General features: G+C 38.8%; 1 protein-coding gene across 13 annotated transcripts in view; it reads left to right on the top strand.

Moving 5' to 3' along the window:
- The window catches only part of ELF2 (E74 like ETS transcription factor 2), a 132,107-nt gene that overhangs the window by 57,399 nt on the left and 60,550 nt on the right, over positions 1-14,158 (top strand). For all 13 annotated transcript variants that reach the window (XM_030917141.1, XM_010353488.2, XM_010353487.2 and 10 more), the window contains one exon: positions 7,837-8,002. In XM_030917141.1, the coding sequence (XP_030773001.1) occupies positions 7,837-8,002 (166 nt within the window). The remainder of the gene's footprint in view (positions 1-7,836; positions 8,003-14,158) is intronic.

Genomic DNA, 14,158 nt, shown 5'->3' with positions numbered 1-14,158 from the left:
GATCTATAGGGATAGAAATCTATAGGGATAGATCAGTGGTTGCCTAGGTCTGGGTGTATGTGTGTGTGTGCACGCACATGTGGTGGGGATTGACGGGTAAAGTAGGTATGAGGGAACTTTCTGGAGTGATGGAAATGTTCTATTTCTTGACTGTGATGGTAGTTACAGGGATGTTTACATTTGTGAAAATTCATTAGAAAAATAAAAAGATTTTCATCTGGTGAGGCAGATTCTCCAACAAGTTTTATATTTTGCGAATGGATTCCTTTTTAAAGTTGTCAAATTACCGGTTATTGGCTTTATGTTTTTTTTGTTTTGTTTTGGTTTGGTTTTTGTACCAATTGTTATTTTTAAATGAAAAAAAGTATTTTGATGTTTCTTAGTTATCAGGATCATTGTAAAAAACAATAAACTCAGACATACTGAGAAAATGAAAGTCCATCTTTTGTCTGCTCACCTCTCTCACCAGGTTAATAATTTGAGGTGTATTTTTTCCAGACTTTTAAATGTATATGTAAAATAAATATATAAGTGGAATCAGACAACAGTACTATTCTATGGCTGATTTTCCTCTTCCTTCCACCCCCACTTGTTTGTATCATGGATATTTTTCCAAGCTAGTATATAGCTCTAACTGCCTTAATTGTTTAATTGATGCTGAATAGTTTCTCATTGTATGGATGTTTGTTAGTATGGGTGTATGTTTTCTATCTATCTCTTTTTTTTCTTGGCATTATGAACATCTAGCTTAGGGGACTTGTCTTAAAACTGGGTTTGCATAGCAAGTGCATCATTATTTATTCTAGTGATGTGTTTATTTGGAGTGGTTTCTGGGGTTAAACCATGGAGAGGTAGGGGAGATGAGTCCTTTCTAAAGCCTGCCAAGTGGTATTTTTCAGTTTTGATAAGATTTTTGAAGGTGATCTTACTCTACCGCAAAAGAGAAAATGTGGAACAAATTTATGTACTTTTAACATACTCCTGAATTTTATTATCTTTCTGTATATTCCTAAAGTACATTGAGAAAAGGATTACAATACCACTGCTTTCAGTCATTTCATTGTACTTGTCTTTGGAAACTTCTGATACCTGGAGAGCAATGACTGAGTGCATATAAAAGCACTTTCTAGGTAAACACTGCAGCATTGCACTTGTCTTGCCTCTTTAAACTAAGAATCTCTCTCCTTAAATGGAAGTTTTTGAGATCACTGTTAGTACTTAGAGTAGGGTTGCCAGATAAAATACAGGATGTCCAGTTAAATTTGAATTTCAGATAAACAACAAATGACTTTTTACTTTAAATATGTCCCAAATATTGCATGGGACATTCTTACAGTTATTATTCAGTGTTTCTCTGAAATTCAAATTTAACTGTGTTTCCTGTATTTTTTTTTATTTGTACCCTAGCTTGTAGGGAATTAGACGGCTTGTGCCAAGATCCATGGTGACTTGAGCAAAGTAATGCTAAGTAAAATAACCTTTTACATGTGTTATTTTTACTATTTTATTTTTAAGCAAAGACTCCTGGTTTCTTCTCTTCTATCGCCTTTTCTCCCATAAAAATAGCTACTCTTCTACATAGTACAAGGCAATAATTATCTGAATAGCTGCATGCAGTGTCCTCTGGTCTCTATCATTTGGCAGAAAAAAGGCTCATGAGGTTACTTGCCTCCATAGATGAGCAAATGTTGAACTTATATATACCTGTTAATATTAAGATTTGTTGACTTTATTATTCTTTGAGTCAAGCTACAAATATCGGTATTTAAATGCCACTTTAGTTTATATGAAGCATGTGTTATTGAGGAGGATATAAAAATTGACTACGATATAACTCTTGCTCTCAAATATCCTAATAGCCAGTCTAGGAGTTGTATATGTAAATACATAATTATAATGTAGGACAATAAACAGTGGTAATATTATGCAAACAACTTGTTCTATAAATATGTAGGATAGAAAAATTAATTCAGATTGGAGGATTATAGAAGATTCCCTGGCACTTGATGAAAAGCCTTTAGTAGATGAAAAGGATTTGGACAGATGTGAAGGCTACAAAGTAACATGAACAAAAGTCTTGGAAATGTTCACATTTAGGAATTAGAAGCAATGCCACTAATCAATTTATGTTAAGTAATGTAGGGAAATAAGGTAGGAAGGTGGTATATTAGTTTTCTGGGGTTGCTGTAACAAAGTACTGTAAACTAGGTTGCTTAAACAACAGAAATTTATTGTGTTACAGTTCTGGAGGCCAGAATTTAGGAATCAAGGTGTTGATAGAGTTTTTTTTTGTTGTTGTTGTTGCTTTTTTTTTTTTAGGGCTACGAGGGAGAATCTCTTTAATGCCTCTCTCCTAGCTTCTGGTAGCCTCAGGCATTCCTTGCCTTGTAGATGGTGTTCTCCCTGGGTCTTTCCATCCTTTTCCTTCCCATTTGTGTCTCTCAGAGTCCAAATTTCCCTTTTTTGTAAGGACATAGTCAAATTGGGTTAGGGCTCACCTTAATTATCTTGTCTTAACTGGATCATCTGCAAAGACCTTATTTCCAGTAAGGTCACATTCACAGAAACTAGGGGTTAAAACTTCATCTTTTTGGGGGACACAATTTAGCGCATGACAGGTGTTGGGGTTATATTTCAAAGAGTGTTAAAGCATATGTCAAAGTTTCCTTTTAGACAAATGGGGAGTCATTAAAACTTTTTTTTTTTTTTTTTTTTTTTTTGAGGCGGAGTCTCGCTCTGTCGCCCGGACTGGAGTGCAGTGGCCAGATCTCAGCTCACTGCAAGCTCCGCCTCCTGGGTTTACGCCATTCTCCTGCCTCAGCCTCCTGAGTAGCTGGGACTACAGGCGCCTGCCACCTCGCCCGGCTAGTTTTTGTATTTTTAGTAGAGACGGGGTTTCACCGTGTTAGCCAGGATGGTCTCGATCTCCTGACCTCGTGATCTGCCCGTCTCGGCCTCCCAAAGTGCTGGGATTACAGGCTTGAGCCACCGCACCCGGCCTCATTAAAGCTTTTTATGCAAGGAAGTAACACAAACAGTTCTGATTGTGATGTGAAAAGGTGCCCTCTAAAGTTGAGGGCAAATAGTAGATTTGAAAACGATTTCTATTGTTAAAATATAATATCAGCTATCACTAATTGAATAACTTACTCGGTGCTGTGTACTTATACTATGCTAAGAACTTTGTGCATGTAAAGTCATGGGACTTTAAAGGATAGAAATATTATAATCTCTTTTCTAAATATGAAGAAACCAAGATTTAAAGAGCACAGAGTGGGGAAACAGAGAGATGTAGATAATTTGTGCCATTTAGATATGTTAAGCTTGAAGTGTTGGCTGAGTATTCCTGTAGTGATGTTAAAGTTGGTAGTTTAAAATTTGGTTTTGGAATTCAGAAGATGAGTCAGAGTAGAGGACAAATACTTAGTCATTATCAGCATAGAGGTGCTATTTGAAACCATAAGAATGGGTGGGCTTACTTGAGAAGGTAGTATAGAGACACTGAAGATAGAACCTCACTAAGTTGGCTAGACTTGAGTCTATGGAGATGAAAGAAGAGTCAGAGGACACTCTTGAAAATACAGTGGTGGGCCAGGTGCGGTGGCTTACGCCTGTTATCCCAGCACTTTGGGAGGCTGAGGAGGGTGGATCACCTGAGGTCGGGAGTTTGAGACTAGCCTGACCAACATGGAGAAACCCTGTCTCTACTGAAAATACAAAATTAGCTGGGCATGGTGACACATGCCTGTAATCCCAGCTACTCGGGAGGCTGAAGCAGGAGAATCACTTGAAACCGGGAGATGGAGGTTGCAGTGAGTCGAGATCGTGCCATTGCACTCCAGCCTGGGCAACAAGAGTGAAACTCCATCTCAAAAAAAAAAAAGAAAGTAGAGTGATAGAGAACGTTGGAAGAATGAATTTTTTAAATGCGGGTGATAATAAATGTATGAGTCTGCGGCGAGGCAACAGAGATTGAAAACTGAAATGGAATTTGGTTGTTATTAACATTTTGAGGCTGGGTGTGGTAGCCCATGCTTGTAATACCAGCGCTTTGGGAGGCTGAGGTGGGCAGATTGCTCGAGTCCAGGAGTTTGAGACCAGCCTGGGCAACATGGTGAAACCCTGTCTCTGGCAAAAATAAAAAAATTAGCCGGGCGTGGTGGCACACGCCTGTAGTCCCAGCTACTCAGGAGGCTGAGGTGGGAGGATGGTTTGAGCCTGGGAGGCAGACGTTGCAGTGAGCCATGATTGTGCCACTGTGCTCCAGCCTGGGCGACAGAGCTAGACCCTGTCTCAAAAAGAAAAAGCAAAAAAAAATATTTTTAGAGAATAGCTTCAGTGAGGTGGTGGAACATAGATTACAAGGTATATATAGATGAGTCAAGGAGTTAGACTTTTTGAGAAATGTATACAAGTATGTGTCTCAATCGATCAGTTAAAGTTCAGTTAAAGAATTTCTTTAATTGGACTTGTTGCCTTTTAACTTCAATTAAAGATCAGTTAAAAGTTCAGTTAAAATAAATGAGAGTTTAATTTTTTTCTTCTTTTTAAAATTATTGAGACTTGTTCTCAGTTGCTGGGCTGGAGTGCAAAGGCATGATCATGGCTTACTGCAGTCTCGACCTCCTGGGTTCAAGCAATCCTCTTGCCTCAGCCTCCCAAGTAGCTAGGACTATGAGCAAGAGCCACAACGCCCGGCTATTAATTTATTTTTTATTTTTTGTAGAGACAGTCTCCCTATGTTGCCCAGGCTGCTCTTGAACTCCTGGGCTCAAGCAGCTTTCCAAAGTTTTGGGATTACAGGTGTGAGCCACTGAACCCGGCCTGATTTTTTTTTTTTTTTTTTTGAGACTGAGTCTCATTCTGTCAGCCAGGCTGGAATGCAGGGGCGTGATCCTGTCTCACTGCAACCCCTGTCTCCCGGGTTCAAGCAATTCTCATGCCTCAGCCTCCTCAGTAGCTGGGATTACAGGCGCATGCAACTATGCCTGGCTGATTTTTGTATTTTTAGTAGAGACAGGGTTTTACCGTGTTGGCCAGGCTGGTCTCGAACACCTGATCTCAGGTGACCTGCCCACCTCGGCCTCCCAAAGTGCTGGGATTACAGGCGTGAGCCCTGAATTTTTTAATGCAAAATGATTTTAGCTTTTTTATGGTCAAAGAGAAGGAACCATTGAAATATTAAAACCCGGCTGGGCGCTGTTTCCAGAGGTGCTATTGTTTGGACTTATGTATTATAATTTCTTTACTTCTCTTTATAGTTTTGCCACCTATGAAAATAGTCCTAGGCCGGGCGCGGTGGTTCAAGCCTGTAATCCCAGCACTTTGGGAGGCCGAGGCGGGCGGATCACGAGGTCAGGAGATCGAGACCATCCTGGCTAACACTGTGAAACCCCGTCTCTACTAAAAAATACAAAAAACTAGCCGGGCGAGGTGGCGGGCGCCTGTAGTCCCAGCTACTGGGAGGCTGAGGCAGGAGAATGGCGGTAACCCCGGGAGGCGGAGCTTGCAGTGAGCTGAGATCCGGCCACTGCACTCCAGCCCGGGCGACAGAGCGAGACTCCGTCTCAAAAAAAAAAAAAAAAAAAGAAAATAGTCCTAAACAATATTTTATTTTGAAAAAATAGTTTACCAAGCTAATTGAGTTAGGAAAGGACAATATTATCATGAATAGATGAAGGCTTCCAGGAGAAGATAGCTGAATAGTCTAGTGTCAGGTTCACTGAGTGTCATGAGCTTGTCTTCAGGTAATCAGTGAGCAATGCCATGAGTTTTTAGAAATGTAAGGCACATCCTGCTCTGGTGTCTGGCAGTGCTACAGTATGGTATGGACTGGGTATTGCATATTTGTTAAGCAGGTGTATGGTTACATGAAGGGTGCTGTTTTGTATCTTTTATTTCTAAGCCCATGGTAATCTTCCTCCAGCACATTGTAGATCAAAGCAGAACACATCTGCGGGGTGAAATGTGTTCTTAGCTGATCCAGGCAGCAGGGCGGGTGGAGTGAGTGGGTACATCAGGGCAAGCCAAATATCAACAAAAATCTAGAACGGACATCTGGGCATTCTGTCCTTAAGAACAATGTCAATGGTTATCTTAGTGATGACAGTTCATCATGCTGTCTCAGGAGTCACGCTGCTACATTCTGGACTGGTTGCCCTTTAAATCTGGTGCATAGCTAGCATCATGGAATCTCTCTTCACAGTCTTCCTGAAGGTTCCAATTGTTTATCTCCTATGTTGATCTCTTGTGTCCTGTATTTGCAATAGTTATCTTTTTTAAAAAATTCACGCTCTTATTGATGGGATACATTTTCCAGTATCTTCTTGAGAAAGGATGCATGAAAGGTAAATGTTTGAGATCTTCCATGTCTGAGAAGATATCTTTATTCTACTTCTATAAGATGATTTGACTGGGTGAAGAATCCTAGATTGGAAATAATTTTTCTTCATAATTTTGAAGAAATTGCTCAACTGTCATCTTCCTTCTAGTATGACTGTTGAGAAAACTGAAGTCGTCCTGATTCTTTATAGTAATCTGTGTTTTTTTTTTTTCTAGAAGCTTGTAGAATCTTTTCTGTTCCCAATATGAAGGTGTTTCACAGTGATATGCCTCAGTGTATGTGTTCCTTAATTTTTTTGCATAGACACTTTGGTGGGTCCTTTCAGATGGGTAGCTTATATCCTTCAGTCTTAGAAAATTTTATTGATTTACTTCTTTCTTGTTGATTTCTTTCCAAACCTTTTTTTCCCCCTTTTTATTTCTTGTTTTTTCCTTATGATTTATTTTTTTGGAACTCTGTTATTCAGATAGTGGACCTTCTGGAATGGTTGGTCATCTAATATTGCTATCTTTTCTCTCGTGTTTTCTATTGCTTTATCTTTTTTTCTCTGGTTCCTGGAGATTGCCTTAATTTTATCTTCCAATCCTTTATTCATTTTAGCTATTATATCTTTAATTTCCAAGAATTATTTTATCTGTATTTTAAAATGTTCTTTACTGAATTGTGATCTGTTCTTACTTTATAGTATCTTCTCTCTGTGGAATATGAATATGTATATGTACATTCTGTGTTAGAGGCTTTTCCTTGGATGCTCAGTAATATTTGGCTGTTTGCTCATGATTAAAAGTGATGGATTAAAAAGCTAGTTGGAAACTCCATTTTGGGTAGAGTATGATGCTAGCAGCTGTACCTATTATGCCTCAAAGATGCTGTTGTTGTTCCCTCTCTGGAAAGTAGCCCGTCTTCTGCCGAGGTGGAGGAGGTCTGGTTGCTTAGCATCATGAAGGAGAGAGAAGGTTGAGGAATCAAAGTGCGTGTAATTGGTGTTGCTTTCTGTAGATTCTCCACTGTACAGTGTGTTGTTTCTCAGATTTTTTTTTTTTTTTCTGCCAGACTGATTTGGCTTTGCTGGGTCTGCTAACCTGCTCAATACTCATCCAGACACTTTGTCTTACAACATTTTGTTGTTCTTATCTCTTCTTGTTTGTTGCTCTCACCTCTTGTCCTTGTGGGTTTAGGTATAAAATAGTCTTTTACTGTTGTTTTAGTCGGCTTTCATGATTAAGTGAAATTATATGCATGTTTTTAATCTGTCAACTTAATCCTAAAGCACAGATTATTTAAAATGTTTAATCTATGTCTTACCTCTTGAAACTTGAAAGGATTATTAAAGTTAGCCCTTTCCATCTCTTGTTTTGGTTTTTACATTCATATTTATAATATTTGAAACTCATTATGTGGACTGCTTGAGACTGTATTAGTTCAAGGATTTATAAGTGAATCCAGAATCTGTAAATACAAAGGTTGATTGTTTTTTAAATTTGCTCTTATAGGAAAGTGAAAAGGTTTCTGAATATCCAGCAGTGATTGTGGAGCCAGTTCCAAGTGCCAGATTAGAGCAGGGCTATGCAGCCCAGGTTCTGGTTTATGATGATGAGACTTATATGATGCAAGATGTGGCAGAAGAACAAGAAGTTGAGACCGAGAATGTGGAAACAGGTAGACATCTCATAAAATGTTCATTATTTATAACTTTCTCATTTTGTAAGCTTCAACAATAATATTGCCAGATGAAAAATATACTGAAAAACCTTTTTAATGCTATTTAGTATAGCTTGGAAACCAATGAAACATCTATGTTTGAGGGAATGTGTATAGATATAAAAGTTGTACAGTATAATTCTGTGAGGTGTAACAGTCTTATATCATGGACCCTATGCACAAAATTACAGCTTCACATAATGATAAAGTTATTTTATTATTTTTTTCCTGAGAGTGTAAATACTAGCTGTTATTTATACAAGTCAATAGGCTAGTATTATGAGGACTTTTTAAATTAAAAAAATAAATATGGTATTTTATCATTCTCTAATTGATAAGTTTCTTTGAGTTAATATTGATGGAGCAATATGATTTCTTTTCATTAATATCAGAAGCATTTTGTAGTGTTCTGTCAGTTTCCTCTTTGCTTTTTGTCTTCTTAGAGATCTTAGTATTTCAGTCTATTTCTGGTGAGATAGCTTATGTTTAATTGGAGATTAGTATCTATAATTCTTGGAGGAATCTTTTAGTTTTTGCCATTGATTATGAAGAAAAGAGAGTATTTTATCAGAAGGACTGTAGTCACTCTTATATAATAATAAACATGCAAATGTATCCTTAGCTGTTAATGGAGAAAAAGAATCATTATACTTGTTGTTTAATCCTAGTAAAAATTCTTTACTATTTAGATACATTTTTATAAATGTAGGAAACTTTCATGATGAAAATTTTGAGTATGTGATGTATTTCTGCTTATGAGGTCCAGTGGTACCCCTTAGGGCTGCTAGCCTCTTCCAGCTTAAAACTGTTCTGCCTCTAATTGTAGTTTTTGTGGAGCTAAGGGATTGAAAGTTACCTTGCTTTTCAGAGCACTGATGATTGCAGTGCCAGCAAACAAACCCCAGGTGTAGTGGAAACTTCATTTATCAAAATAGGTAGCCAAGCTGGGTGTGGTGGTGTGCACCTGTACTCTCAGCTACTTGGGAGACGGAGGCAGGTGGCTCACTCCAGGTCAGGAGCTCAAGTTCATCCTGCAACATAGCAAGACCCCATTTCTAAACAAATAAACAAAGGACCAGGCATCCAAGCACTTCATATGGGCTTCGTGACTGTAGTCTGGAGTGGTATCTGATTTACAGTACATAATACCTATCTTTTTATGAGAATTTGGAGAATTTTCCAGTCTGAAGCTAGACGTATAGTGGCAGAGATGAATTTTTTTCTTGAGGAAAAGGATAGGTAGAACAGTTAAAAGTATTTTGTAGGATGATGTTTTGGATTATATATTGTAACTGATTTTATTACAAGAGCATAACTAAACAGAACACTAATAGCAGAAGAAAAAAAGTATGGTAGCTTAAGTTAAATGGGAAAAAAGTAGAACCTGTTAGAAATTTCTGGATGATGTTTTGGTCAAAAAATAAGGAAAACTATGATTTTGGTAGCAAATTGGAAACTTTAAAAAAGATCAAAACTATAGCACCAAATTTGCATAAGTTATAAATTAAGATGTTAATCATATTAAAATACCAAAGCAGATTGGCTGAATCTTATTATTGGTATAATTGACTGTAAATGTTTTATTAATTTAGATTAATTCAGGTAAAACCAATTCAGAATAGGAAGCGAATGTAATCTACTTAAGGGATTTTATTTTCTCAGTCTTCTTGAGCTCTCAGGGTAATGATGTCATTGGCTGGGTAGAGATAATAGTGATTATGAAAAGGAGGATATGGGAAGTATAGATAAAATAACAGTTACTTTTGTGATTTTTTTTTTGTAAGTGGTTTTTGAATATTTGATAATAATTTTAAAATTTACTTCAACACAAAAAGAAAATGTAAGCAGATTACTGATATCATTCTAAAATGGTATAAAAGCACCTCAAAAGTTCATTGTGCAAGTTCCATCCTGGCTCATGGATTTTTTTATTTTTTAAATTTTTTTTTGAGACGTAGTCTTGCTGTGTCACCAGGCTGGAGTGCAGTGGCGCAATCTCGGCTCACTTTAACCCCCGCCTGCCGGGTTCAAATGATTCTCCTGCCTCAGCCTCCCCAGTAGTTGGGACTACAGGCACACGCCACCATGCCCAGCTAATTTTTGTTTTTTTAGTAGAGATGGGGTTTCACCATGTTGGCCAGGATGGTCTCGATCTCTTGACTTCGTGATCTGCCCACCTCGGCCTCCCAAAGTGCTGGGATTATAGGCACAAGCCACTGTGCCCAGCCTGGCTCATGAATTTTAATGTAACTTTATAAAGATTGTTAATATTCATAGATTAGTTTTCAAATCAACTAATCTAAGCTTAACACTCTTTCTAATAAGAATCAGGCTAAGCGTGGTGGCTCACGCCTGTAATCCCACCACTTTGGGAGGCTGAGGCGGGTGGATCACAAAGTCAGGAGATCGAGACCATCCTGCTAACATGGCGAAACCCCATCTCCACTAAAAATACAAAAAATTAGCTGGGCGTGGTGGCATGCACCTGTAGTCCCAGATACTTGGGAGGCTAAGGCAGGAGACTCGCTTGAACCCAGGAGGTGGAGGTTGTGGTGAACCAAGATAGTGCCACTGCACTCCAGCCTGGGCGACACAGCGAGACTTTGTCTCAAAAAACAAACAAACAAGAAAACTAAAAAAAGAATCAAATGCATTTTTAAATGAGTTAAAATCTGATAAAGTTTTCATTCTTCTGACATCTAGGGCGTATACAAATGAATAAAGGTTGGTATGCATATTTCCTTTTAGGTAGTGAATTAGGATTAGGTTCATTTCTTATAATATAAAATTGAAACTCAGATTACAGATACATGTAGGTTTTAAAGAAGAAGCTGACTGGGAAGAAAAGGAATACTTATAAGATGGCAGATTTTATTTGGTGAATTGGGGGAATTGAGATCTGTATAGAATACTTCCCTGTGTACGTCTAGGAAAACGTCATGGAATGCTCCTACATTATAATTTAGATTATGTCAGTGTAAAAAATGTTATAATTATATTTATTGGCTTGTTCTGACAGTTCTCTGCATGTTCTCATTGAAGTGTTTTTTCCCTTTTATTCCTAAATACCCATATGTATGTGTCCATATCATAAACAGTGTTCTATTGTCATTTGGGTTGGCGTATAAAATCATATTATGATTTTCATGTAGCCATCTTTATTATTTTGTATATAAAAGAATTTCTCATTTTGTTAGTAGTGATTATGGGCTGTTTGTTTCTCCTTTTTGTAGACTAACAGTCTACGTTTCCCTCACAGAGCTTATGTGTAATACTAATGTTCTCTTAAATTGTATAGGAGAGGCTGGGCGCTGTGGCTCACGCCTGTAATCCCAGCACTTTGGGAGGCCGAGGCGGGCAGATCATGAGGTCAGGAGATCGAGACCATCCTAGCTAACATGGTGAAACCCCGTCTCTACTAAAAATACAAAAAATTAGCCAGGCGTGGTGGTAGTCCCCGCCACTCAGGAGGCTGAGGCAGGAGAATTGCTTGAACCTGGGAGACAGAGGTTGCAGTGAGACGAGATCACACCACTGCACTACAGCTTGGGTGACACAGCGAGACTCCATCTCAAAAAAAAAAAAAAAATAAAAGACTGGACTAAGGTGACTGAGCTGTTTAGGATTTACTCCTTCATTTTTCACCTTAACAAATACTTGTTACTCTATTTATCCCCTTAACTTTCCAGTTTAATTTGTGAGAGCAGGTTATGTCTGCATTTGTTATGTGCAAGGTACTGTTTTCAACATGTTTCTTTTCAGGGGTGATTTAGTTGTGGAGATAAAAATCTATGTTATATTTAAAATACAAAACAGTTAAGAGTCAAATGAGCGTTGTTTACAAATTCAAAGGAATTTTCAGAAGAGGAAAGTTCAATTTACAGGATTAGGTAATTTTTTTAGAGAAAGTAAAGGATACATGATAGGATTTAAGTGGACAAATAGGAGGTAGGTGAAATGCACTGTAAACTGAGGGAAATATAATTAATAAATGAGTAGACTATTGAAATTAAGTGCTTGTTCAGAAGATCTTGAGTAATTAAGACATTGGCACGAGATTTCATTAAGAGCTATGACTAGATTGTGAATTAAATCTCAAGAGTTCGTAATTAGGTATATAAGGAAGCAGAAAGACTTGGAAGGTTTTAAGTAGGAAATACTAGGGGGCCAGTACTTTGGGAGGCAGAGGTAGAGGTGGGAGGATCTTTTGAGGCCAGGAATTCAAGACGAGCCTGGACAACACAGTGAGACTCCATCTCTTAAAAAACATTTAAAAAGCGGCCAGGTATGGTGGCGTGCACCTGTAGTCCTGGCTACTTGAGAGACTGAGGCCAGAGAATCCTTTGAGGTTAGGTGTTTGAGGTTACAGTGAGCTATGATCGTAGTACCACTGTGCTCCAGCCTGAGTGGCAGAGTGAGCCATGTCTCTAAAAAGAAAGTACCATGCAATTTTAGTATTTCAGTTGGATATAGGATTAATTGTAGGGGGAAAGATGAGACAGGAAGACTAGCTGTTGTAGTATGAGTTGAAGGATGACCTGAGAAATATTAAAACGAGGTAGTAGCAACAGGAACAGAAAGGGCTTGTATAAACTATACTACTATATATGATCTTACATGACATATAAGGGGGAGAGACACAGTTAGGTAAAATATTCTGCTTTTTGACCCTTGGTGATGGTGATAGTAGCACATATGATTTGAGGAAGGTAAGATTGTTTGGTGAAGCAGATAAGTTTGGTAATAGTTATGATGATTTTGAGTTGAAGCAGAACATTTAAGGATGAATATTTAGGTATTTAAAGATGCACAAATGTGGCCGAGTGCAGTGGCTCATGCCTGTAATCCCAGCACTTTGGGAGGCCAAGGCAGGCAGATCACTTAAAGTCAGAAGTTCAAGAGCAGCCTGGCCAACATGGTGAAACCCCATCTCTACTAAAAATACAAAAATTAGCTGGGTGTGGTGGTGCACACCTGTAATCCCAGCTACTTAGGAGGCTGAGGCAAGAGAATTGCCTGAACTGGGAGGCGGAGGTTGCAATGAGCTGAGATCATGTCACTGCACTCGAGCCTGGGCGATAGAAACTCCATCTCAAAAACAATCAAACAAAAACGCACAAATGTGTAGTCAAAGTCCCATCACAAAAGAGATGGCATGCTCAAATTAGGATAATTTAAGGAATGTTTTAATAAAGGACTAGTTACAAACAGGCAAATATAAGGTAACCATAAGAGACAGTGCAGTACTGCAGACCAAGCAATAACTGCTGTTTCTGTCCTTTGGCTCATGGGCCAAGGGGAAGGAAGGGTTACCAGAATCCTGAAGAATAGAGCCCTGAACAGGGAGTCACCTTGGGAGATTCTGGAACCTTTGATCAAAGGACACAGCTAGCTGGAGGGCAATGCCTCTTCCAAATAATATCCTGCTAAGGTGCTCCATTGACCAAACCCAGTCTGAAGCCATGAGAGTCCCACTGATGAAGTCAGTCTCCAGGGACAGAGAGCAAGGTGAAGAAGGGTGGAGAATAAATCTAGAGGAGCAAATGGAAGATATCTAGTACAACTAAAGCTTAGTAAAGAAAGGTCAGGGAGAAACTGATTTGGGAATCATCTTCATTTAAAGCCGCGGAAATAAATTAAATTTCCAAGAGGAAACGTATTTCAGAGATTTTTCCCAAGGAAGAAGATATGTAAATTCTATGTTTGTCTCTCTGTGATAGAGAACAAAGGACGTAGAATTAATGAATTAACCTTAGAGAATGTTTGCATTTTAAAGAGTGCAGAAGAATCAGAGTAGTCAAATATGATAGAAAATCCTGGCCGGGCGCGGTGGCTCAAGCCTGTAATCCCAGCACTTTGGGAGGCCGAGACGGGCGGATCACGAGGTCAGGAGATCGAGACCATCCTGGCTAACACGGTGAAACCCCGTCTCTACTAAAAAATACAAAAAACTAGCCAGGCGAGGTGGCGGGCGTCTGTGGTCCCAGCTACTCGGGAGGCTGAGGCAGGAGAATGGCGTGAACCCGGGAGGCGGAGCTTGCAGTGAGCTGAGATCCGGCCACTGCACCCCAGCCTGGGCAACAGAGTGAGACTCCATCTCAAAAAAAGAGAAAA

This window comes from Rhinopithecus roxellana, chromosome 2 (assembly GCF_007565055.1).
Source record: "Rhinopithecus roxellana isolate Shanxi Qingling chromosome 2, ASM756505v1, whole genome shotgun sequence".
Classification (NCBI taxonomy): domain Eukaryota; kingdom Metazoa; phylum Chordata; class Mammalia; order Primates; family Cercopithecidae; genus Rhinopithecus; species Rhinopithecus roxellana.
Note: the sequence above shows the minus strand (reverse complement) of the source record. Positions and strands in the feature narration are given on the sequence as shown.